The sequence below is a fragment of the Populus trichocarpa genome, chromosome 15 (assembly GCF_000002775.5).
Source record: "Populus trichocarpa isolate Nisqually-1 chromosome 15, P.trichocarpa_v4.1, whole genome shotgun sequence".
Classification (NCBI taxonomy): Eukaryota; Viridiplantae; Streptophyta; class Magnoliopsida; order Malpighiales; family Salicaceae; genus Populus; species Populus trichocarpa.
Genome location: NC_037299.2, coordinates 3,116,152 through 3,143,475, shown reverse-complemented (window position 1 = coordinate 3,143,475; position 27,324 = coordinate 3,116,152). Strand labels below are relative to the sequence as shown.

The 27,324-nt window shown below is 32.7% G+C and overlaps 3 protein-coding genes across 7 annotated transcripts; 2 read left to right on the top strand and 1 right to left on the bottom strand.

The window, feature by feature from the left end:
* The first annotated feature begins 1,999 nt into the window (after positions 1-1,999).
* LOC7462510 (signal recognition particle 19 kDa protein) lies at positions 2,000-6,027 on the top strand. 2 transcript variants are annotated; one of them, XM_024586106.2, is made up of 5 exons: positions 2,000-2,145; positions 2,522-2,714; positions 2,801-2,900; positions 4,537-4,689; positions 5,687-6,027. In XM_024586106.2, exons 2-4 carry the CDS (start codon positions 2,535-2,537, stop codon positions 4,665-4,667), a joined length of 411 nt encoding a protein of 136 aa, XP_024441874.1. In that variant the 5' UTR covers positions 2,000-2,145; positions 2,522-2,534; the 3' UTR covers positions 4,668-4,689; positions 5,687-6,027. The 2 variants fall into 2 exon arrangements, with proteins under 2 accessions (XP_024441874.1, XP_024441873.1); XM_024586105.2 differs by having other exon boundaries at positions 2,519-2,714.
* An 8,981-nt stretch (positions 6,028-15,008) lies between these two features.
* Positions 15,009-18,923, bottom strand: LOC7474830 (uncharacterized). Its single transcript, XM_002322080.4, has 4 exons — positions 18,607-18,923; positions 18,069-18,214; positions 15,452-15,570; positions 15,009-15,364 (listed from the first exon to the last, which is right to left on the bottom strand). Exons 1-4 carry the CDS (start codon positions 18,819-18,821, stop codon positions 15,263-15,265), a joined length of 582 nt encoding a protein of 193 aa, XP_002322116.1. The 5' UTR covers positions 18,822-18,923; the 3' UTR covers positions 15,009-15,262.
* Positions 18,924-23,308: 4,385 nt separating this feature from the next.
* LOC18105563 (uncharacterized) lies at positions 23,309-26,507 on the top strand. Of its 4 annotated transcripts, none has more exons than XM_006374139.3 (6): positions 23,309-23,461; positions 23,638-23,772; positions 24,762-24,898; positions 25,111-25,197; positions 25,479-25,637; positions 26,222-26,507. In XM_006374139.3, exons 2-6 carry the CDS (start codon positions 23,640-23,642, stop codon positions 26,318-26,320), a joined length of 615 nt encoding a protein of 204 aa, XP_006374201.1. In that variant the 5' UTR covers positions 23,309-23,461; positions 23,638-23,639; the 3' UTR covers positions 26,321-26,507. The 4 variants fall into 4 exon arrangements, with proteins under 4 accessions (XP_006374201.1, XP_052303356.1, XP_052303357.1 ...); XM_052447396.1 differs by having other exon boundaries at positions 23,638-23,784; XM_052447397.1 differs by lacking the exon at positions 23,309-23,461 and having other exon boundaries at positions 23,485-23,784.
* Positions 26,508-27,324: the final 817 nt, after the last annotated feature.

Below are 27,324 nucleotides of genomic sequence, written 5' to 3'. Positions count from 1 at the left end.
AAAAAACATTCAACGAGGAAGATGTAGATTATTATTATATACAACAAAGGAGATATATATGCTTAGCTAGCAAACTATTTCTAGACGCTGCGGGACTGATATATATATATATATATTCCTCGTAGATTATTATTATATACAACAAAGGATATATATATGCTTAGCTAGCAAACTATTTCTAGACGCTGCGGGACTGATATATATATATATATATATATATATATATATATATATATATATATATATATATATATATATATAAACAAAGCATACATGTGCCTTGGGCTTTCATTCCACCTTTAATTATTGCCATGCATTTTATGCTTTAGTCCTGATTTATTTTTATGTTTTAAAAATATTTTTTAAAAATTAAAATTTTTATTTTATTTTATTTTTTTACTTTAAATTAATATGTTTTTTATGTTTTAAAAATATTTTTAAAAAATTTAAATTTTTATTTTAAATTTAAATTTAAATGTTTTAAAAATATTTTCAGATCATTTTAATGCGCTAATATCAAAAATAATTTTTTAAAAAATAAAAAATATTATTTTAATGCATTTTCGAGTGAAAAACACTTTGAAAAACAACCGCACCTATACTCCCAAACACATTCTTGGCCAATTAAGTGTTTATTTCCCCTTCCTTCCTCAACCCTAAATTAATGAGATAACTACTACTTTTTTTAATATATTTTTAAATAAAAAATATTTTAAAAAATATCTACTACTTTACTCTTAAATATAAATGAAGAAAAATATTCCAATAGAATAAAAAAAAAAAAACACTGTAGCTTTTCTTACATGTTTTTTATGTTTTGTTTTTCTTTCTTTTTTGCCCTTTCTTTATTTTTTCCTCATATTTTTTTTTCATTTTTTTTCCCTTTGTTTTTGGATTTTGCATGTTTTTTTTCTTTTTATCCCAGGACGGTCTTCTTCTTCTTTTTTTGATTTTTTATTCTTTTTTGTTTTTGAATTTTTTTTTTAAAATTATCTTTGTTGATTTGTTTTAATATTGAAATGGTTGAGAATTTAGTTATGTAGTTTTTTTTCTTTAAAACATTATGGATTACTACAATATTTCCCTACATGGTTTTTTTTATGAATTTGTTTCTTCTTTTTTTTTTTTTCCCAAAATGATCTTTTTTTATTTTATTTTTTTCATATTGAGTTGGTTGAGAATTTTGCTTCGTAGTTTTTTTTAAAAAACACTACGGATTGTTACAATGTTTCTTCATATAATTTTTGTTTTTCTACAGTGTTTCTCCACATGTTTTTTTTTTAAAATTATCTTTGTCGAATTTCTTTTTAATATTGAGCTGATTGAGAATTTAGCTTTAACTTTCCCCACTTGTTTTTTTCTCTCTGTTTTCTCTATTTTTTTGCTTTTTTTTTCAAAATTGCTTTTTTTTAGAATTGTTTTTGTTGATTTTATTTTTTTAATATGTAGTTGATTGAGAATTTAGTTTTATATATATTTTTTTAAAATACCGTGGATTGCTACAGTGTTCCCCACATGATTTTTTTTCTTTTTTTATGATTTTTTTTGTTTTTTTCCAGAATTGTCTTTGTTGATTTTATTTTTTTCATATTGAGCTGGTTGAGAATTTAGTTTTGTAGTTTTTGTCTTTAAAACACTGTGGATTGCTACAGTGTTCCCACACATGATTTTTTTTTGTTATGATTTTTTTCAAAATTATCTTTATTGATTTTTTTTTTTTAATATTAAGTTGGTTGAGAATTATAACTGTAGGTTCCCTCATTAAACACTATAGATTGCTATAGTGTTTTCCTGTTGTTTTTTTATGATTTTTTCTAAAATTTTCTTCGTTGATTTTATTTTTTTAATATTAAGCTGGTTAATAACTTTATAGTTTTTTTTTTGAAATTATTATGAATTGGATCAGTTTTTTTTTATATATATATATTTTTTTATAAATTCATGACAACGTATAATTATGTTATAAGCTCACAATATCGCGCAGGCATATTTAGTAGGTTATTATATGTTGTGAGATAAAATAATATTTTATAAGTAGTATAAAACAAAAAACTGTAGAAACCAAATCCTAGTTAACTTTTCTCATCCTCTTTCCTCAGCACCAGGGATCTCACACAACAAGACGCGAAGCCAGGGTTTCAATTGGTGAGCCCTTCCTTTCTCTTTCATTTGCAATTACGAAATCCAGTTTCCTTTTCTTCTAACACTGATTTCCCTTTTAGAATTCACATGATGTTTTTATTTTTTAGCTGTCAATCATTGAAATTCCACCCCTTGTCAAGATATTTTTTTTATTTTTTGTGTCAATTGTAGAATCTGAATGAAAATAATGAATCAGTTCCTTAACATTAGAAACCCCATTTCACAATTTTCATTAACTCCATGTTTAGTTTGTTGAAGTTTTGATTTTTAACTTCTGGGTATATAAAATCATTGCTTATTATTATTATTATTGAGATCAGCATTGCTACTTGCTTGAATTGTATGATTTATTTTTAAGGAGAGTGGGTTTTTTTAGTAGGGAGAGATAGTTAATGATGGATGGAGGAGTGCCAAATATAAAGAAATGGGTAGTCTTATATCCTGTTTACATTAACTCAAAGAAAACAATAGCTGAAGGAAGGCGGATTAGCGTGGAAAAGGCGTGTGAGAATCCCACTTGTGTTGAGATAGGTGATTGTTGTAGCCATCTCAAACTTCCTTTTGCAATTGAGGTTTGTTTGAATCCACAATTTTTTTTTTAGTTAGAGCTTGTGATTGCTGTTTTGTTATGTTTTATGATGGTTTTTGGATATCATAGATTGATAAGGCATATCCTCGAGATTTCATGCAAGTAGGTAGAGTGAGGGTATTACTGAAAAGAGAAGATGGGAGTTTATCTAATCCTGCTATTCCTTCCAGTAAGCATCCTTTACCCTCTTTTCTGTCTATTGTATGATATGATCCTGCTTTTTTTTTTTTATTTATTTCCTTTTCATTAGTTACTTTTATCTTTTTATTCTTTCTTAAATATGCGTAAACTGATGGATATGTACACATATAGTTTTTTCTATGCTTAAATTTTAATTGTATTGGTATTGGTCAAACGTAATTGTTATGGAACTGAGCCATCACGGTTTTGTGTTTTGTTCCTATTGATTCACAAGCTAGGACCGTTTCCATAGTTATGATTAAGTGAAGCAGCTGTTTGGTTGGATATTTTATCTTGTCGATAATTCCTTGTCATGCTGAACATTACATGATCCAACAACCTATTTCTTTTATCTCTTTGATTGGTATTGTGTTGACTCCTCTTAGGATAAGAGGTAGTTAGGTACTGTAACTAGTATTCCTGTAATCGGTTTAATATGTATTTTCTTTTATGGCTCCTATTCTAGGTCCATCTCCCAAGTTATTATTAAGTGAAGCAGCCTTCTGGTTGGAAACTCTGACAAGGAATGTGTGAAATCTTCTATCAAGTTATCAAATGCTAAACTCCTGCAAAAATATATAGAAGAATCAAGCATCTTTGAAATGATAATATATATTTGAAAATCTTTTAGCTGATTTCCTCCTGTAAGTGAGATGAACTTGGAAATCTAACTGACTTCCTTTTTCCTTCAATCCCCTTCTTGTCTTCTCTCATTTTAACATCCAAAAGAACTCAAACTTGCTTCTTTTAACCTTTTAACTCTGCTACTTTCCTTCCACTTCCTTCAACCCATACATACTGGTGAATTCCACAACACTTGTAAGAGGTTTTTTTTTTTTTTTTAAAAAAATGTTTCCTGTATGACAGTTTATTTTTATACTTCCCACTTGACATTGATTGGCCCCTCCACCTGTCCTGCAGACACATGTTTATTTTGTTCCCTGATAATCCTTAAAGTGAAATATTTGCATTTAATTCAATTGCGGATAACATGTAGGTGACTTGGTGGTATCATTTCAGTGGCCCTAATTTCCAAGGGGCGGTAATCATTGACGTGAGTGTTGGTTCCTGTTAGTCTGCATATAAACCTTTCAAGCAGGGATATTGACACACGGAAATAACCTGTTCGAAGCTAGTATGTTTAGTGTGTATGGTGTCATTAGCATTTAGTATTGCACAAGACTAGTTTCTACTAGGGATCCACTACTTTGTAAGCTGAACCAGCCTTTTCATATGTGTTGTCTTAATTGATGATTTGGTGAATACCTTTTGCATGTTAACCAGTAGTTACCAGCATTTTCATGAAATACCAGCGGTTCACTTGGTGATCTGGATTGTTTGATAATTGTTGCCTTTTAGTTTAGTTGAGAAATTTGAGAGCTGTTTCTCATCATGCCTGATATGCCATGGCACTGTACTTCTTTGACCTGGAGGAATGAAAGGGGAACATAGAAGAAAAATAAAAAAAGGGTGCTTTTTTGTTGCATCTATCATGAAAGTAAAGCACCAGGGGAAAGAACTAATAAAAATCAGCTCAAAGTTGGATGGGCTGATGTCACTTGTATACGAGTATCTGCCCAATTTTTCATATGTGATAAATTTGAAAAACTTCAACTTTATTGCAGGAAAACAGCTTATGCTCCATGTTGCAGAATTGGTACCTAGACATCCTGGGAGGACCAAGAAGCAGGAGCCAGCATCCACATCAAATGCTGCAACATCCAAGTCTGGGAAGGGTGGGAAGAAGAAAAGATAGTCTCTTCATGGGAGAGGATCAGGTTTGATTTGCAACTAGCTGGTCGAAACTTGACTTTTTCTTTTTTTTATCATGAAAAGATTTGGATTAGAATCTTGCTTTATCAAAAATTTATGTTCTTGTACACCATTTGTATTCAAGTCTTTCTACAAAGTGAATTTGTATGCATATCTTTTCACAAAGTGAAAAGTGAAACCTCATTTCAAGTAATATGGATATGCTATTATATGGCGTGCCTTTCTTTTGTTGTAGCATCTTTGCATCAGAACGTGCATCTTGGAGTTGCTGGTTTCATCATCTTGCTTAACATTAAGAAATATCATCTATTGTCCACGTAAAAAACAGTCATAGAATGGATTGCCAGCATTCTTGGTCCTCAACTCTCCTGCAATTCTTGATGAGAAAATGTATGATCAACTCGATGGGTTTAACCCGACTTGTATGATCGATTGTTTTGTTTTGGGTTTAACCTGACCATTTTAGCTTTTAATATGGTACACTGTAAATTTTTTTCTTTTTTTAGCTGAAGATGACCTGCTAATAACTAAAGGACTATGGATATCTTTGTTGTAGCATCTTTGCATCAGTATGTGTATCTTGGAGTTGCTGGTTTCATCTTCTTGCTTAGCATTAAGAAATATCTAGTGTCCACGTAAAAAACTGTCATAGAACATTCTTGGTCTTTAACTTTCCTGCAATTCTTGATGAGAAAATGTATGATCAACTCGATGGGTTCACCTGACTTGTATGATCAATTGTTTTGTTTGGGGTTTAACCTGACTATTTTAGCTTTTAATATGGCACACTGTAAAATGTTTTCTTTTTTTAGCTGAAGTTGACCTGCTAATAACTAAAGGACTATGAATATCCCACGTTTAATTTGTTGCACATAGACATGAACTGCTTTGAGTCATTAGTTTGGTGCCATGTTCTAGTTCTAGTTGTGTTATCATGCTGGGCCTATCATCTCCATTCCTTTGGAATTTGGAAATATGCATAACCGAGCTTGTTTATTGCAGGAAAATAGTTGCTTGTAATCGGCCAACCAGGAATACAGAGCATGTAAATCTGTGAGTGTCCACGGTCTTGAAAACCCCTTCTAAGGATTGAAGATACTAATCTGGTGTGAGTGTCAGCTCTTTGATGCCAAGATACTCAGAATCACTGAAATGTCTAGGTACACACCACTTGGCTAATGAGGGTGCATGGAACATTGTTTTTTGGTTTCTTGCTCTTTTGTGCTTTTGGATTATATCAAAGTTGATACTAAAATTTAATGCAATCAGAGAGCAGCATGCATAAGAGACGATATTCCAACCGATTGATCTATCAAGTAGTGCAAATTTAGTTGCAGCTGTCATCCTTTTCTTATTTTTCCTCTCTGCTGCTTGTCCAGTAATAAAATAAGTCGAAATCAGGACAGAAATGGACCTCGTCTCTTATTGTAGATTTATTGGTGCAGTAGAATGGGTTGTGGCTTATGATGCGTTCTGTCATGTAACCAAGATGGTTTGCTTCTTTGGCTAATCCTTTATAGATTGGAGCTTGGGGTGAATGATCCCTTTGATAGGAGATGCTTCTGGTGTTGTTTTCTTGAGGGGTTAGGCCTCGTGCTTTATCCATTTTACCACAAGAAAAAAATAAATTGCATTGCTACCCTTTGTTAGGGTTATATACAAAATGCCAAAGATAGTGTTTAAAGAGCAAGAAAACTTTTGGACCGGATTATTGATTTAAATAGGTTTAATGAACTTAACTAATTTAATAATGTAATTATATATAAAAAAAGCTAACGATAATTAAAAAAATAACAATAATGAATTCAAAAAAAAATAAATATTTGCTAATATTATTTGTAACAGCCCAAATATCAGAGATAAAACACTTAAATTTTTGAATTATTAGGATTTTTATTTTTTATAATATGTTATACCAAAATTTTAACAGAGTTTTTCTCTGTAAAATTGAATATCTTAAGTTATTGACTTATCAATTTTACTTTTCAATTCAATCTAAACGACACAGCATCACATGCAATATTTTATATGACACGCTAATTATATATTTACAAGTTAAGCTAATATATTTTACATGCGTAAACGAGATTATAATACAAGTCAAAATGTCCGATAATATACCTTGCCTATGAGGTCAAAAGTGATAAGAAGGATTTACTCCTGACAAGTAAGTATAAGATGGTTATGAAAACAAAATTACCATAAACTAATATAAATAAATGACAATTTAAATGACACTAATACTTTAGCTACAGGTAATTAGGTTATATTCTTTTCTTTTGCAAGCTAAACTTCATGTTATTAATATTGATACGTAACTCGAGTCATTAATCAATATCGATGTCAATTTCGTATCATTAGCTTTTATCCCAATGACTTGCAATTTAATTTTCTAATACATGTTGATGTCAATAAACTTATTGATATCACTAGTCTTTTTATTTTCTGGAAATGGTTAATCAAATTTATTTTCCACTTATATCTTTTATATAAACCTTATCAGTATCATTAGTTTTCTAAATCGAGAATGACTAATCATGTTTAAGGAGTGTTGATCCCAATACAACTTATTAGTATTATTAGTCTCTCAAACCTGAAACAACTAATCAAATTTAAGAAATGCCAATATTAATAAACTCATTGATATCATTAGTCTCTCGAACTGGAAACGACTAATCAAGTTCCTTAATATTGTAGATTGTCCTGTTTACTAATGTCGATGCCAATGTACCCCTTGACATCATTAGCCTCTATAACTTGGAATAGCTAATCAATTCAAGTAAATGTCGATATTACATTGATATCATTAGCTTCGAAATTACCTTGGAAAACTAATCAAATTCACAATTATTTTCTTCTTCTTTCATCACCCTTTTATCTTTTTACACTTTCTCTCTCAAGCTCTACTCCTCCACTAAGGTTTCTCTCCACATTTTCAGCCTTTATGTGTTTTTCTCCACTAAAATTCTTTTGCATGCAACTAACTCATACTTTTAGAAAGAGTTCTTCATGGAAGTTTGAAGAAAACTTAAAATGGAACATACCTTCTCTCTCTTGATATTATTTTGAGTGAATAGTAATGTATTGTAACGGAGGGTTATTATATTGGTTTGTTACCATTTTACACTTGTTTAGTTCTCCCCCCTAAAAAAAAAAAAGAAGTTTATTTATTGCAATTTTATTTAGAGACCATCCCGAGCTCAGATTGCCATGAAAATTTAATATAAGATAAAATAATATGTTAGGAAACCCCTCATAAATATTTATCCCGATCCAACAATTGAATTTAGAGATATGTCTAATACTGTAAAACTAGACAGTTGGTAATTTATGCAAAATATTTGAATTTTTTCTCATACTATTTTACTTACTTAAATCATTATGAAATCTTCCTCTTAATTTATCATTATTAAATTAAACAATACCCTATTTATCATTGATTCACCAAATTTGTTTTTGTTTTGACCGAGGATTTACATTATTAAAGATACTCTCTAAAAATTCTTAAAAGTAAAGGTGAGCAAAAAAACCAAGAAAAAAAATAACTGAGAAAAAAATTGAATTAAATAATTAGAAAACTTAAATATTCGAATTCAGTTCGATTTCAGTTCAAAACTTTGAAATCGATTGAATCGAACTAGTTCAACCAACACTTGAAACAAGAAGAAGGTATTAATACAAGTATAAATAGGAAATTTTCTTCTAACCTTAGATCAATAATCATAAAGCAAATTAGCCACCCCATCCTCATGCTCTCTTTATCTCTTGTTTGTCTCTTATTGTCCCCATACTCACCATCATCCATCATTGATATTTGTCTCTCTATCATCTATCGTTTGTCTTTTGTTGTTCCCATACTCACCATCCTTTATTGCTGATTTTTGTCTCTCTATCATCTCTTGTCTATCTTGGGATAAACTGCTTGGGATAAAAAAAGAAAATAACATATCTTAATCATATAAAGAGATCTTTTACTGTGAGTTGCTTGATTTTTTTGTAATTTAACTCTTTTTATTCATGTTTCCTTGTTTTAACTCTACTTTTCCTTTGTAGATAAATAAAGTAGTATATACTCTCAAGAAAATATAAAGCATTGCCGTGACTCAACCTATTTCAGTCATAAATTACAATCATGAAGTCTATAACATATATGAAAATGAAAACCATCTGCTTGGGATCTGATTGAGAAGAACTCCTTCTCTTTCTTTATTATTAAGTGTTGATCGAGAACTGTTTGTTAATTTCCATTTCTTGGCAAAAAAAAAAAAAAAAAACAAAACTATGGTTGTTTGTTCAATTTAATATCTTTTTGGTAAAATATAGCTCAATTGGCTAGCTTTTCTATCCATCAGTAACTAACGACATGAAATCAATGATTTAGTGATCTATTATTTACGAATTGGTATAAAGCTACACTTTCGCTAGTTTAAAGTGTTTCACTCAACATATATCTTCTAGTATTTCTTTCAAATTTGATTTACATTGCAGTTTACATGACTTGCCTTTTTTTATATCCTATTTTCTTAGCTAGATTCTGAGTTTTAAAGATGATCAATGATACCAACATTACCTTACCTATATAAGAACTCATCATTGTTTACTATGATTATCTAGTAACACAAGGAAATAAACGAAAAGACTTTAATTCATATCTTTTACTGTAACTCCACCTTCCACAGTTGGATTGGAATGATATTTGGATATGTTGTTCTCCTCCATATCATGTACATTGTCACAGGAGGGATCGTCTATATAAGTCCCTGTTTGAGAGATATCACATGAGAAAAGTTTCTGGGAAAATACACTTCTGGATAGTTTCAGTCGCCAACCATTTTCTCCACCGTCCACTGTTGGATTGGACTATAATTTGGATATGTTGTTCGTCCTGATGCTGTCTAGTTTGAATGGTGGAGATCATAACCAACCACTCCGAACAGAAGTTATACTTGTTGCACAGTAAGTCTACAAGTTTTGGGTCAGTTCGGTTAAACCTATGTTTCTGGAAATTTCCATACAATGCTTCCAAAGGAGTCATTCATATGGTGGCCTAATAACTATTGTTATACGTGACTTCAACCAGAGATAAGTATTCTTCCTACCTCCCTCCGACGTCTAGTATACATGTCGTCACCAAATCCTCTAAAGTCTGAATGGTCCTCTCAGTCTGCCCGTCTGTTTGTGGGTGAAATGCAATGCTTAACTTCAATTCCATCCCCATAGCATTTTGAATTCTTGGCCATAATCTAGATATGAACCTTGGGTCACGGTCAAATATAATAGATATTGGCACCCCATGCAACCTTACAACCTCTTTAACATACAATTTGACAATGTATGTTATAAATATTATAGTTGTGATGATGATGATGTTTGTGGGATTGAAACCCATGATGATTGGATCGTGATTAAGTTATGAGATATGAGATACTAGAAGTGTAAATAGGGTATATGTCGATAACTTGGGATCTCCTGGTATAGGGGAGACTTTGCCGAAATGTTGGTGGAAATTTCGGTAGACTTTTATATGAGACTGTATAAAAAAAAATTACCTGTATTTTTACGTACGAAATTGTAGGAAAATAACTATAAATGCATATAAAAGTATGGGACGTTATAGTTACTCTACCTAATGATCTTTGAATATATTTTTTCATCTAGTGGATGTGCTGTTGTTACTTGCATTGTTCATGAGTTATTAGAAGCAGCTCGTAATGCTAAATAACTGGCCCATAAAAGCCTAAAAAAAGGCTCACTAAAAAACCAATAGGTTTTGCTATTTTTCTCTTTTAAAAAAATCAAACTAGATTACTATCCCATAATTTTAATACAATTTCATGATTTTTGATATGTACTTATAAGTAAAAACTAGGTTATTTTTTTTTATTAGCATAACTTGTATTACTTAAGTACATTATACATGTATATTAACATGCAAAGCATTTTCCGTTCAAGTTAATGAGTTTATCCAATTTAATGAAAATTTAATAGAATTCCCTCTGTCCATAAGCCTTCCCTAAATTTTCAAATATGCGCAGATACACACTGGTAGCCTCAGGCATACCTGTCATCAATATCCATTCATAATCATTATAAACACAACCATGTGGTCTTAGGCCTACCACTCCAACAATTTCTACCAATATAACTCGTATATCATAATATATATGTAGACATGCGTATATTATTTCAGGAAATACATGGGCACGTTATAAAGTAAAAACAAGATAATTAATAATCAATCTTCTCTTCCTTATACATCTTAAAAGATTTAATTTTAATTAAATGTAAATATATAAAGTTTATCTACATAATACATATAACATATATAAAAGTCTTACCTAAATAAAACTATACAACTCCTAAAAGGAAAATCATTGTTGCGGTCATGGCTGAGATGGATCTGAAAACATAATAATATAAACAATAAATAAGCATAAAATTATATCATATACATATGTGCTTTACTATCCTATAATTACAATACAACTCTATTATCTTCCATTCTATTCCATCTTTTCTCCTCTCTCTTTTTATTTTTATTTTTTTAATATTATCATTATTAATAGTTTATCATCGCATAACTAATCTCCAACCATGCGGCTGACTCAAGTTAACATTTTTAGCCCTCATCAACAAGGCCCACTCTTTTTTATGTTATTTATCTACCTTATAGGCACATTCTTTCTTAATGTCATTGTTTTGCCAAAGATATCAATTCTTTGATATCATTTTTCTCCGACTTAAAGGCATAATTTCTCATGATATCAATTGTATACAACACATATAAATTTATTTTTTTTCTTGCATTCGAACATTACAAGAACAATTCAAATAATTAAAGAGGCAAGAGAGTGACCTTAATCTGGAGCTAGGGGTGATCATTTTCGGTTCGGTTCGGTTTTTATCAAAAAAAGAAACCAAACCGAAATTATTTTTTTTGAAAAAAAAACCGAAACCGAACCGAAACCGGGTCAAACCGACCGGTTTCGGTTCGGTTTTTTAGGGCAAAAACCGGTTCAAACCGGTTTGGCTCGGTTTTTTCCGGTTTTGGCTCGGTTTTTTCGGTTTGGCTCGGTTTTTTTTCTGGTTTTTTGTCGGTTTTGGTTCGGTTCGGTTCGGTTTTTTCGGTTTTTTGCTTATAAAACCGAAAACGAACCGAACCGGCCAGTTTTTTCAAAAATATAATCGGTTTAATCGGTTTAATCGATTTTTTTTCGGTTTTTTTTTTTCGGTTTTCTCGGTTTAATCGGTTTTCCGGTTTTTTTGCTCACCCCTATCTGGAGCCCTATTGTATATGATCCTAACAAGTCGGGTCCCATACTAGACGTTCCTCTTACAATTCCAATGATAACAAATCAACATTTTTGTTTGACCAAACACATATATTTATTCATTTAGAAATTAATTTAACCTAAGTACTTAAATACATTATTTCCATATGCATTTTCCATAAATACTTGTATTTATTGCTGTCATAGTAGACCTGATACGATTCAGCCTTATAATACGACCCAAACAAGGTCAGATTCGGATTTTGGCGTAAAATTTTTTACCGTTCAGTTTTACACTATTAAGCATAACTCTAAATCCAACCGTTGGCTGGAGTTGAAAATTTACCAAACGATTCCAGATGTATTTGTCTATGTTGGGGTAAATTTTCAGGTGAATCGGAGTTCAGAAAGGACTTGTGATATAGGTTAGAACAAGCTGTATGAATTTTGTTATTTACTTCCTTTTGACTTGTGGACTTCCTATTTGGTAGTCCCAACTATCAGTTTTTGTTGTGTTTGTTGCCAGCTTAGAAGGTCAATGATCCAAGATCCACATCCATGTCAAAAGCTCAATGACTCACACGAATCATTACACGTTGTTTGCCAAATTCATTGTTGCCTATTCAAGGCTGCCGCTGTCCATCACTTTCGAATTCTAAGTAGTGTGCATTCGTTGGCGCATCCTCGTGCTTAGAGCTCTAGCAGTAGACCACTTAAATGTTTCCATTACCATAATTAGTTTTTAATTTTCCTCAAAATACATCCTATTACATAATTCTCTACACCAATAAACTCAAAGTTTAGTCAAACTATCAATTTCATTATCAAAACATAAACCCTATAAAATTTGGATAGTTCTATTCCCTCACACAATTTCAAAAAAGAATTGCAATCAATTAAAATTAAACTCATTATTTTTGCTAATTCGACAATAGCTAATAAGTTGTTGATGAAAACGACCCAAAATCTCTCATTCCTTCACCTAACAAGCTTTCTCTCTCTAACAATACAAAAATCACCAATTTCTCTCTAGGTTTTCAAGATGGCTTCCTTTGGTGGGAATCACATGGATTTCCACATTAATTCATACATTTAGCTTGGAAAAAGAGAAGGAAAAAATTCTTTGCAATTTTTCTATCCTCCTTACTCTCTTGGCCGATGACTTTAATGGAGAAGAGGGGAGAAAGTTTTGCTTGTATTTACAAAATTACCACTCATTTAAATTGCCCCACATGTTGTTTCCATCAAATCTTTGATTGTCAGTACTTTTCACGTACAAATGTATATTGTTTCGTCTAAGATTGCTCACTAATTCTTCCTGGTTTCTACCTCCCATAATTAAATTTTCACTAATTTTTTAATATTTTTCGGTTGGGAAAAATACATTATTAACCATGAGGTTTAAATTTCTAGGTCGGGGTTTAAAAAAAAAAAATTGAATAGAACAATGGAGGCCAGACATAAAGTAAACTAAATGATGAAACGCGGAAACTGAAAAAAAAAAATCAATTAAAAAAATATTAAAACAACTCAATTCAACCCGGGTTAATTCGACTAACTTACAACCCGAGACATGAGATCATAATAACTTCATAGAAAGGAAAGCAGAAAAGATCACGAAGCTCAAAGTCCAATAACCTAATGTTGAATGATGAAATAAAAAAAATTAATTTAAAAAAAAACAACCGAAGTTAAATCAGGCTAATTTTCAAAATCCATGACCTGAGTTATAAAACCAGGATTACCTTATCAAAAGCAAACACAAAAATTCATGAAGCAAAATTCTCAATCATTCAAATATCAAGGGATGCAATTAAAAATAAAATCAATCAAGAAAAATAATTAAAAAACAAAAAAAATAGCAATCAAAAGAATGAGGACCAAATCTGGCGTAAATATTAAATAAAATAAAATAAATATGGATGAAATTGAAAAATAAAATAAATCAAGAAAATGATAAAAAAAAAAATAATAGAAATCAAAAGAAGGATGACCAAATTGGATAAAAAAATTAAATGAAATCTAATTTTAAGGGAGAAATTAAAAAACAAAATTAATTTAAAAAACATTAAAAGTAAAACAAATAGCAATACAAAATAAGGACCAAAATTGATACAAGTGCAAACTGATAAAACACATTTAATTTTTGGAAAGGCAGGTGTGAAACTTAAGGCAAAGAGAGGGAAAAGAGGGAGGAGAAGAAAAAAAAAATCTCATCAGAGCTCGGTTGTTGCGCCACCATGTACACGTGTCTAACCACCTGGAAGAGGATTTCGGGTCATTTCCAAAACTGTTCAAAGAAAGTGGTGTCTACTACTCATTGACGTGTGCGTTGAATGTGCCAACCACTATTGGTTTTTAAATAATGTTTTATATTTATTAAAAAACCAAATTGTTCATTGATCAACGTGATTATAACTAAAAAAACCATGAAAAAAATACAAAAACACTCATGAACACCAATTTAAAAAAATATTGCTTCTAGAGATAATTTAGTCATTCTACTTTGCTTTAAAAAGTAAAAACTCGAAAAAACCCTAGCTCCCAGTTAAATAAAAAAAATTAAGAGAATTTTATTGTTTTACTATGATTCAAAATGTAAAAAAAACTGACGTATCCCTAATCAATCAAGATCTTATTACCTCAAATCAGGCCATTAATATTGTTATGAAGGAAAAATTCATCATTATGCTATCCTAATCCACATTGTTTTGTATATAGATGTACTGTGAAAGACTGGGCTCCTCTAGGGAATTTTTTTATATATAATAATAACATTGCCAACATTGTCTTCTAGTCAGGATTTGTAACATTGTCAATATTGTTTTCTAGTCGGGTTTCATCCAAATAAGTAAAAAAAATTCAACTTTTTATATATAATAAACAAGGAGTTGATTTAATACACTGCGTGTGTGTGATTTGTTGTATTTTGCCAAAAAATAATGCCATTTATTGTCTTAAGAGATTGTTTCTTTGATAAAATAAATAAATAAATAAATAAAATTTACTCATTCAAACTCTTAGTTTTGAATCCTGCCAGGCATTACTAGCGATTTCTTGAACTAATCTCTTTCGCTGAGATAATTTAAATTTTGGAACTTAAAACGAGTCTCCATGGTTGAGCAGATGCATTGAGCTTAAAATCCCATGAATTCTGTTTGTGAACTGAGACAGTTTTATTCCCAGGAATTGGGACAATAAATTTACATATTAAACAGCAAAAAAGGTAGTTAATCACAAGCATTGCTAGCCTCCACGTCTGGAAAAAAAAAGGATGAATCATTTTGTTAGTGTCGGTGATGCATCGTCAGTAGAAGGAAATGCTATACACCAGCTTTCTCCGGTGCTTTGCCTCAAATGCAGTGATAATCTCATCAATGGAGTCCTCCCATGATTCAACTGCCTCAATCTATATAGAACAATCATCCATTCAAAATCTATTCACATAGAGAACTGAACAATAGATGGTATATTCAATGCAAAATAGAATTTCTACCTTTTGGCAGAGTTCCAAAGTGAGCTGACCTCCTACAGCTGCCTCCTCGTGATTATCTTTTACTTCTAAGTTAATCACCAGCACACTTTTCAAAAGAACATGATCACGGTTATGGAGATCTGCACATTTTCAAAGCAGTGATCAAATAATTGTATTAAGGGATTTTGATAAGGAAAAACACTATCTATATGCGCAGCATTACAAACCAAATGCATCTGCATACGTTGTGCATCAGGGAGATCTTCAGGGCATCATGGTCATCAAACTTTTCATCACATGTTTAACTAAATGTTCAGACTCGAGAAGTGAACGGCACATGGTTTCTTACATCATTATTGGGTGGGGGTGCAGATATTAAACCAGATTATAATATAATTCAGCACTCCACAACTTAGGTGAATGATTTTTATGGAAGCTTAACTCCATGAATAAACACACACTTCAAGTAAATTCAAATGTTGAACAAATCAAGTCAATAGAAAGTACTTGTAAACACTTGACTATTCTACAAGGCAATCTAGGAGTTACTTGGAAACTTTATGGACTAAACTTTCCTTTTTCAGTTTCAGTTTCCTTAACATTTCTGATCAAGTGTTCTTGTATATTCAAGAGACTCTTCATTCCCTCACAAACTAGTCTATTGTATCTATTTGAGCATGTGTTAGATAGCTCGTCAATATATATATCCATCCAAACTCCATTGCACCAACTAATTCCTTTCTTTGTTTATCAGAAGACCCATTGGAGCTTGGGCTTTATAACAGGGGTAGGCCTTCCTTTTCCCTTAATCTCCCCATCTCAATTGTCAGCATGATTTGATCCCGGGTTATTTGTTATGACACCAAGAGACCCTTCTGCTAAGCTAGCTAGCAGCCTAGCACCCACCCAATTAGTTCCTATATGTTTTCTCTTTCCATACCATATGTAATACATATCAACATACTTATTTAAATGGATACACTTTGAACTTATGATAAATGCATTGCATTCCAATCACCAAATCAGTTTACAACCAGGCGAACAAATGTAGATTTGGCTTTTTAAGTTGATTGCAGAGCTTCATAATTTTGTATTCAGACTCACATCAAAGACATGGTTATGAGATGGATCAAATTAACACAAATGTTATCAAGACTTTGAAACAACGGGACTGGGACAACAATTGCAATAGTTCATAAATCTTATAGTACAAGAAAAAGGGAAAGCTGAACATTTGTGAGTGAGCTATAGCACCCTGGACCTTCATTCAGGTATTTTTAACAGTATAAGCTATTTCTTTAAACTAGTCTGGTGAGCTTGCTTGAACTATTTCCCTTTTATTGTAGCTTCGGGAGTGATCATCATTCGTTCTTTATCCTTTAGCCTCGTATTGAGATTTCCATAAAACCCATAAACATAACATCCTTCTACAAAGTTCTATGAAATCTCAGCCATTCACAGTTGACATAGCTTAGAGACCATCCATGTAAAGAGATATTTTACATTATGGACCAAGGGGTGTGGGAAGACATGCCAAGAACAGCGAATGCCATCCTATTTCCATCGTTCTTCCCAAGTACCCACAGAAAAATCCAACATTACCTTTCTGGTAGCTCAAAACATACAGGCCAGTGCAAAAAATAAGAAAGCCTGAAAGGTTCCCCATGGCATGACTTCTAGATAGAAAGTAAGAAATGACAGCTAAACAACATGAAAACGCTGGCTATATTCTATTTCTCCCTTGTGCTTTATAAAGGGAACAGAGGCACTAAAATATTAATCATGCAAAAACATGCAATCCTAAAAATTCTAAAAGAAACTTAAAAGGGAAAAGGTTTTAATTAGTAAGAATCTGATATCTTAAATCCAAAAGGACAACTAGACCCCCAAAAACCTAATTGTAATCAGGCCGCAGATTGGTTTCATCTAATGTTAGCCATAGAGGTAATCTCAATTTAAATTAACAAAACAACCTAGATACCTTAAAACCCCCAAACTTAAAGCAGTATTTGTTCCAACATCTCTACATAGATAGGAAGAACACCTTCAAGTTGATTAACTTGTCAATAGCAAACAGTTTTGTCCACCCATTCTTCCCATGTTCTTCTACATACAACACACAACGCATCACATATTAGATTCATTTAGTTATATTGAAATCTTTAGATCGAACTTCCACTAACGAGGAGCTTCTTAAACAAAGCAGCAAGGAGCAGTGCACCATAAAGAACAGGCTCAATCTCATCTTCACTGTTCTTGACCGCATTAAATAATTCCCTAAAGACTTTCTATCAAGAGTTGTTGAGCATTATAAGTAACAAGACTGAGCTAAAAACCTCAAAGAGTATCACTTTTAGGATGCCAACCTTTTTTTGATTTAGCTAAAGAAGTTACCTCTACCATTCACCATCAAGATTAGTATTCAGACATTACTTTCTTTTCTTTTCGTTTTTTTTGGGGGACAAAAAGATTCAGACATTAATTACTAAATAATGGAGAATCCCAGTCTAAAGGCTCTTTTCATCAATGGCTAAAAGTGAGTTTTTTATACAAGCATATGAACAGAGTAACTGCAAAACTCATTATTATCAAAATATCCAAAGGAACAAAAAATGCAAAACGAAAGATACATCTTTACCTTCAAGAACCATATCAAAGACCTTTTCTTCAAAAGTGAACACCACACTAAAGGAACCATCAGCAGCATTGTCTTGCCAGCGTTGAGGTGCCAGTTTCACACCTGAATTTCTTTTAAGCATGGGCAATATCCCATTTCGCTTGTAACTGAAACTCTTGTCAAGGTTTCAACTTTTTTCTTTAAAATCACATACGTAGTTACCATAAGCTTTTCCTTTCACATTTAAGAAGCTAAATCAATAAAATAAAAAAAGAAACCCCATGATCAAAATTCAAATTCCTTACAATTTTTCAATAAAACAAACGCCAGTTCCATCACAAATGCAACCATATCTAGCTATTTTCTTCAAACCCTTTTCTGGGTTTTGAAGTAATTCCCAAAATAACAAAAACCCAACTTCGCACCAATTAATACGATACCATAAGCCCAATTAAACAACCCAAAACAAAAAAAAAAGGAAAGGAAAGGAGATTCTCTCAGCAACCAAAGGTTATAGAAAAAGAAGAGTAGAGAGAGAGAGAGAGAGAGAGGAGGATACAGTTCAGGGTCTTTGCGCCTGAGATCATCGAACATTTGCTTATAAGGGGTGCCAAAGTCGTAAACGTTTGGTTCTCTGAGGGAAGGTCCAGGCAGCTTAACGTGAGCTCCAGTTCCATAAGAGGAGACATCAAATCCGTGCCTCTTAAGCAGAGAATGAGCCTCCATGCTTCTGTTCTGATTGGACGAACATACCATGGCGTACCGGAACTTCATGGTCTGCTAATTGGTGGCAGAGTGGTAAATCTCCGGTGCTAAACACTCGGTGGGTTTTTGAGGCCGTAGCAGATTATTAATCACCGGCACCGTACAGACTCGGTCGTGGTTTTATTAATAAAAGAAAGTACTGATGTTTTATTTTGTTCTTAATTTAGTCCTTAATCAATATACCTATTCTTAATCACATCCCAAACTTGTAAAGTTTATAAATTAGATCCCAAGATTTCCCATATTTCTCAATTGGGTCATTTTGTAAATTTCTATTAATGTATTTCGTCTAATTATATTTTATGGTTTTGAAGACAATTTGATGGAGAAGTTAATGAAAATTAATTAGAAGGACTTGATTGAGAATTGTTCATTGCTATTAATTTTTGAAAGCTAAATAGTATTGAGTTCCTTTGTTTTTATATTTTATAAGAGTTTTTTAAAATTTTAAATTTATTTATTTATTTTTATATAAAATTAATTTATTTTAATGTTTTTAATTTGTTTTAATGTGTTATATTAAAAATAAATTTTAAAAAATAAAAAAAATATTTAAATATATTTTCAAATGAAAAACTAGCATTATAAACCCTCTTGTCATCACGTGACCATTATCTTCTTCATTGTTTGGTAATGAGGGAGCAAACAGAGTCATTCTGGGTTTATTATTAGCAGTAAGACAATCAGAAATATAAAGGTTACCATCCAAAACAACAACACAGAGACTTTCACTGTAAATCCGGCATCCTCAATGCCAATCATGTAGTGGTCAAGACGATCATGTAGTGGTTGCCATTAAAAAGCAAATTTAGATTGTTTTTCTTTTGAGAACTGCCTCGCATACTCAATCAATTACCATGGCATTACTCTCTTTCGAAGCTTGATGGTGATCGCCGGGAAGCTATGAGTTTAAACTTAAAAAAAGCGTTAATCAACCCACGCGGCAGTTCTACCAAGAAAAATGAGTTTTTTGTGAATAATTATTTGCTCATGTGGTTTGCTGTCATCTTTTGTTATCCCCTTGCAATCTGATATTACCTTCAAACTGATGGGTTTCTATTTCCAAAGGTCAGCTTAATGATTGTAGAGGTGTAGATCCATGGAGACACGATTGGTGGTAAATAGTTATATGACTTTTGCGTGGTTAAAAGATTTTGATATTTCTGGAATGAGCAGTTGATGAGTAGAATAAAAGGAGTACTTTGACGGGGGATGGTTATTGCTCTGAAGCTTAAGCTCACAATGAAATTTTTTTTTTTAGTTTAACTTGGGTGTCCGGACCAGCTTGCGCGCACCTCGACTAATTCTACGGGTCTTGAAGTTAACGACCATGTAAGCCTCCAGTGGCTATCATATGAGCAACCACGAGGCTCGAACCTGAGACCACAGAAGAAGCAAACCTCTTGATCCCAAGTTCTTACCACTGGACCACTATCTAGATGGTTTCAGACTTTTTGTTGTGATGGAAGATGGCAGAGGCAATTAAGAATGGAACTCGACACGTTCTACATGCAATTACCCAAAAATGGGGGTGAGGATCTTGCAAAGAAAGGGCTCTCTCTCCAACATGTCTTTCATCAATAGGTAATGACAAAGCTCAGCTAAGAAATTGTACTCGGCCTATGCCTCCGTTCTGCATTTTAGATTGCCCATGTTTTCTCCAGTATCAAGGGGAGCTGCGCAGTGGTTCAGAATTGGCTTGCTTATCATTCAATCATTATGCAATTTTATTTCTGAGAGTATTTGTAGACAGACTGAACAAATAAAACTTCAAGATAAATAAGACATTTGAGGAAAAAAATCACTAGAAAAAGAGTTGATAAATATACTTCAATTGTTCTGTAAGAGATTTGAGAGAGAGAGAGAGAGAGTTAAGAATTTAATTTTCCTAGAAACAAACATAGAAAAGTTCTGGAATGCCTTGTTTATTTTTAAGAATTCATTTTCCTGGAAATCATTTTACTTACTTTTCTATGTTTGGTAAACATAAAGAAAGTTGGTCAAAAAAACTGAATTCTGGTCAAAGAAAAAAGTAATGCTTTATGGCAGGAAAGTGTTTTCTTTTTCTTATTCTAAGAAAAACACTTTTCTTTGTTGATAAAAAAACATAACGACTGTGTTCAGAATACAAATTCCTAACTCTCTCTCTCTCAAATCTCTTACAGAACAATTGAAGCATCTTTATCAGCTCCTCTCTCTCTCTCAAATCTCTTACTGAACAATTGAAGCATCTTTATCAGCTCTTTTTCAGCTCTTTTTCCATGTGATTTTTTTTCCTCAAATGTCTTATTTATCTTATGCCTTGTTTGTTTCTATAAATTTATTTTTCTAGAAACCATTTTTTTCACTTTTCTATGTTCGGTAAACATAAAGAAAGTTGGTTAAGGAAACTGAATTCCGGTTAAAGAAAAAAGTAATGCTTTATGGTAGGAAAGTGTTTTTATTTTCTTATTCTAAGGAAAACACTTTTTTTGGTTGATAAAAAAAAACATAAGGACTATGTTCATAATACAAATCCTTAACTTTCTCTTTTTTTCTCCCAAATCTTTTACATAACAATTAAAGCATCTCTGTCAGCTCTTTTTCTAGGTGACTTTAATTCTCTCAGAAAAGGAAAGAGGTAACATCTCAAGGATTTGTAAGATTTCCAAAAATATCCTTCCAATTTCTTCTGGCCAGTTTCTTCTTGCAACTCATCATTCATCTGGCATCATACTCCGCGTTAATAGTTTCAGGAATACCCAGCAAGAATCATTCTGATCCTATCTCTGTTCATCCGAAGAAAGGAAGGAATAAACTCTCATTTAGACCTGGGAAAGAACGGGCTAAGGATACCCAAAGTCAAAGAGTTTAAACTTCAAGTGTGGAGGCAGTTATGCTGAGGTTGTTATCGATCTTTTTCAACATGTTATATCAATGAAATGAAAGTTTTGCTCCAAGTTTTCTTCCTGTTTGTGAAAGGTGGTTTCCTGCAGGTATGATCTGTTGTTCCAAGGCAACTAATTTTCCTTGCCATTGACTGTTCCTTCTAAAGTTTCAGAAAAATAGATTCTGTCTTGTAATTTCAAGAAAGTTGTTGCATGTGCTATTTCTCCAACCCTAGTGGAAGCTCATGAAACACTGCCATGTTACAAGAGATGACACAGAATGAAACACTGCCATGTTACAAGAGATGACACAGAATGAAACACTGCCATGTTACAAGAGATGACACAGACGGCAACAAGTTTCAACGGGATGATGCTAGCAAACAGGCTGTTTATTTTTACATGCAGCAGAGCAGAACTGGTGCTTCATGCTACTAACATATCTATTAGGAGACCTGACAAACATATAGAAACAAAGGAGAAAGCAGCCATAACAGGCAGTTCCTGGTCAAGGTATGGATCATCCTCTGCATTTGTCAGCATCAATTCCTACATCTGGGCCAGGGTCTTCTTCTACAGGTTCTTCCTTGGCGGGGTGTATGAATTCACGGCCTGCCTCCTCCTTGTTGTACCCTTCAGTTTCTAGCTCGTACGTCCCTTGTAGACCGCCCTCCATGGCTCCTCTCTAGCCATAATGATCACGAACGTCAAGAATCATAAATAGTAGTATTAGTTTCCAAGTGGACAATGAAGAGGTGATTATTCACAAGCATGCAAATTTAAACCAGCAGAGATAAACGTAAAAGCTGGGTGGAGAAAGGGTTACGTTCAGCTAGGAATTCCTGAGCTTCAAGGCTCTCACCACCTCTCCTTCTTTGCCTTGGCATCAAGTTGTGATCTTACCTGCTGTGTGGACTCCATTTCCCTCGAAAATATCTTTCTTTATTAACCAGTAATACTAGAATAAAAGTGGTGTTCTGATACAACAATTTAAACCGTGACACGTGGGTTTGACCTATCAAACCCAACAATGTTTGGCTTCTATTTTTTTTTATTAAACTTTTTATTTAAATTTTAATTAATACTCCTTTATTTTTTATTTATTTTTTCACTTTTTATTTAAAATTTAATTAGTACCCTCTCTTATGTTTTTTTAAATTGTTTAGTTCACTTTTTCAAAAATAGTAATTATTTTTTTAATTTTATAACACTTCAAAGAAAGAGATTGTTGTATTTTGTCTTTAATTTTTTTTCTTTTGATATTTCATATAAATAAATTTTATTGGTATAATGCTTTTATAAAATTAAAAATCGTTTGTCCTTAACAACTAAAATGAACCTCTAAAAAAATAAAATATATGAAATAAAAAGAATAATTATGTTAAATATTTGCATGAGTATTTGTTTTTTATTTTCGAGTTTAATTTTTAATTAGTGTTAATTTTTTTTTATTGGCTAATGTATTTTTTTATTATTAAATATAAATAAAAAATATTATTTTTCTATTAAAAAATATTATAATACTTGAAAATACATTAATAATACCAGTATATTAAAAAAATTAACTTGAAAAACTAACCGTAGTGAAGTACGGCTACCAGCTTTGTATTAATTAATTAGTTTTACTAATCTACAGCTTCTAAGTTATTTGCAAGTCCCTGACACTCGTCATCTCAATTTTTCTTGAAAAAGATATAGCCTTGAGTGGGCCATATTTATTTCCCTCATCAAGAGGCCTTACTGCACCGAGCAGCACTAGCCACCCAGTGCTTCCTCATCCTGGTACAGTACCATATTTCTCTTCCTTTCTCTCTTCTGATTTTGCCTCTTTTATGGAACATATTGAGAGGAAAAGAGAGAACAAGTTTAAAGGACCTTTCTTGATCAATGAGTTAATCTAAAAGCAAGAAACGAAGTGGTGGATGAGTTTACTAAAGTTTTGTTGTGTTTGACTTCAGAGATGAGTACAGGGATGTCTTCTCTACTGCATGGAAACCCAAACTGCAGCATCTTACGAAATAATGGAGCTACCTCCTTTGTGGGGTTCTCAGCTCTTCCATTCATGCAATTGCGAGCTGGAGCTTTCATGAGAGGTCTGTTAGCAGGTTCTTTTTTTCTTATTATTTTGAATTTTGTCTTGTTTCTGTACTACTCATATGTGATGAAAGCTATTTAGATGATATAATTCGTTTCAAAATTCTTTGAATCTAAAAGTGGTTGTTTTTCTTAGTCTTTTTTGGACTCATTTACTTTGAATTGCTTCAAATGTATTCTCAAGGAGTAACTGTAGTTGGGGTTTCCTTATCTGATGGAAGATTGATTGGTCTTAGTGAGATTAGCTCTAGAAGTTCTCTTTTGGGTATAAAAGTAGATAAAATCTAGGCATGTTTTTGCACTATTGAAGAATGCCCTGAGATTTGAGCCGATTTTTGAAACTGCAATTAATAATCTAAATTGTTCCCAATCTATGAGGGTAGCTATGAATACTTGTTGAGTATCTTTAGGTTGTTGATCCCTACGGAAATGCCCTTTTATCCCTTTCCTTTTGCAGCTGATTGGATACTATGATTGCCTCATTTCCTCCCAAGATTTTCTTTTGGTCCTTAATGAGGCATGTGATTCTTTATTATAATTTAGCAATTAAAATGTGTAGCCCAGCCAAGATGCACCGACATCAACTTCTGCTATGGATTCAGCATGTGTACACTGTTTCTTGATTTCATGTGTTTCATTCACAATGATGCTAGTTAACCTATAGTTCTAACTGCAAATTAATTACATGAAATTAGAATTTTTTGTCCCAATTTTAAATTCTGTCCTGAATTCAGCATGCACAAAATGTTTCTTGCTTCATGTGTTGTTTGTGTTGACACTGATATTAGTTTACCTTGAGCTTAAGTTCCAATAAATTATATGCAATTACCAATTCCCAACGCAACTTCATGATTTGAGTATTAGTTATTCTTGGATCCCTGTTCTGACAATATTTATCAAGCAGACTTGATGAGTACTGTTGCAAGGACACTTCTTGTTTTCAAGGCCTGTAGTGTTACTCTTACTTATGATATTATCAACTATTCAGGAAGATTAATTCCACAAAGCTTGTATAGAAAGGAAAAATTCTGTTTTCCAAGAAAAGGACTTGGCAGCATGATGTCAAAGAAAGTGACCTTTACTACCCGTAGTAGCAGTGAAGATGGTTCCTCCGATCAAGGCAAGGCATGTACGAGCAGCTATTCATGATGAATTTGAGTGTTATGATTATTCCTTTTTTCTTTAACTTAAAAAAATAAAGGATTTCCTTGTGTGTGTAAAAGTGGCTGGCTGCTAAATGTCAGTGCCTCTTAAATGAATGTCAGTCATTTTGGTGTTCTAATTTTGTTGACTTGGATGTTGTATTCATATCTTTCTTGTACTTGTTCCTAGAACAGACTCCTTTTGGGTACAACAGGAAAGATGTCTTGTTGATTGGACTTGGAGTCACACTTCTCGGCATTGGCTTGGAAAGTGGATTGGAGGTATCGTGGCATTCTCATCCTTAAAATCATTCCAACCTTTTCCATTTCCATTCTTTTCTGTTTCCTCTTTACTTACACACCAATTTGCACTGCCTCACTGATCGATGGAGTAAACTGCTATGTAATGCATTAGCAGTTTTTATTGTGCTGCAATGTTTCGCTTGTTACATTAAGATGTTTTCTGGAATTTGTTTTTCTTAATCATGGATAGATATCATGCATTGAGATAGTTCGCTGTATACTTGCATTATCTGATGGTCCTTTTATGATGGATTCTGCAGTATGCTGGTGTTGATCCTTTACAAGCAGGGAATGTTGTTCAATTGGTATTAGTTTTGGGTCTAACAGTTGGATGGATTTCAACATACATCTTTAGGGTTTCAAACAAGGAAATGACATATGCCCAACAACTTCGTGATTATGAAAACAAAGTCATGGAGGTATTGTTTTTTGTAGAGTTTTCTTCTCAAATCTGCAGAAGTTAAGTATTTATTTGCCAAAAGTCATGCATGATGCATATATGACATTCTTTTATTTACTGCGACAGTGATTCCTTTTTGATCGATTTTGTATGCTTGTTCTTAGATGCATATCTTGTAGTATCTCGTAAATGGTTGAAAAAACAAAATAAAACTACATATTTCTTTTCTTTCTTTCTTTTTTCTGAGTCCTGAATTGCTCTTATTAACAAATTAGTACTTAAATATTCCATACAATTCTCATATATTTTCATAAAGAATGTGAAGGGTAGCCATTCATTTCATTTAGTGGAAAAGGAGTTTTGGTAAAAGCTGAAAATTTGATGTTTGATATGCTGCAAAAGTTTTCTTGCATCTACTCTTTTATTTGCATCTTCGTTTATCTGTCAACATGTATAGTCAGTCACTTCACACCTTTTTGTGTAGAACCGGACTCTAGATTCTTTTAGTACATGGAAAAAGTTTGGGAAAATACCCAATAACCACTTTGAATTCCTCTTTTGTTTGCTCCTGACATGGAATCGGGCCTCAATCTGGTTTTGCAGAAGCGGTTAGAGGGCTTGTCAGAAGCAGAGTTAGAAGCGTTGCTTGAACAGGTTGAAGAAGAGAAGAGACGCCAAGCAAGTGGTGAGAAGATCAACTAAAGCTCCATTACCCTCTACTAAACCCTTTGTCCACAAAGTTGCTGTAAAATAATCAAGTATGGTCTCTACATTCATAGGTTATATCCATTTTTAAAAGTCTGAGGTTTACCTCAGTTGTATCAACCGATATGTCACAATGTGATGTTCCAACTGCAAAATCTTACAGTGGTGATCTTCATTGTCCAAAGTTACTGTTGGGTCATTCCTTTTATATTCAAAAAAAAATGTGGCATATTGAATCAAAACTAGCTAGTTGCAGTTCACCTCTTGCCTCCTCCAAGGGCTGAAATGTGCAAGGATCACAAAAGCTTGACAATGGCTCTTAGTAAGTGGATTGAGATCCTGGTAAAAAAAAAAATTCTTCTTATTACTGTCATCCCTTTTGAATGGAAAAACTTTAAAGTTTGAATGGATTCAGATTGAGCGATTCTCGGACAACCCCAATGCTAAGAATCCTTTTTAACATTAACATGGTGATATCTTTAAACGTCTTATGTTCTAGCCTGGACATTTGTTTCCAGCAACTGTTGCTAGTCCTAGACTTAAAAATGTTCAAAAATTGTTGATGATAAAATGCGCCATGCCCTTCCCTTTCACTTTTTCAAAACATTTCTTCATAAATTACTCTTTGATTTATTGCAAGGCCATTGGAAATGGACTAAGCAAGTTAATCCTCCAATGCTTCTTCGCCCTTCCATTCTTACAGTAAAGAATGTTTTTGAATCATTTGCTTCAATCACCAAAGTGACTTTGCCTGCAAACTAAATTTAGTACGATAATCCCAATGCGATTTGTATATATATTCTCATTATACAATTAACATATAATCTTGTCTTAATTACAATACACTGTATGTCCTAAAATATAAGACCATCATATATAGATAGCATGATATTAGGGATATCAAATCACTATTGTCTGTTACACCCCCCCCCCCCCCCCCCCCCCAATTTGAGCTTGAGATGCGAGAAAGCTCAAATTGGCGAAGCAAATGGAGCAGATGA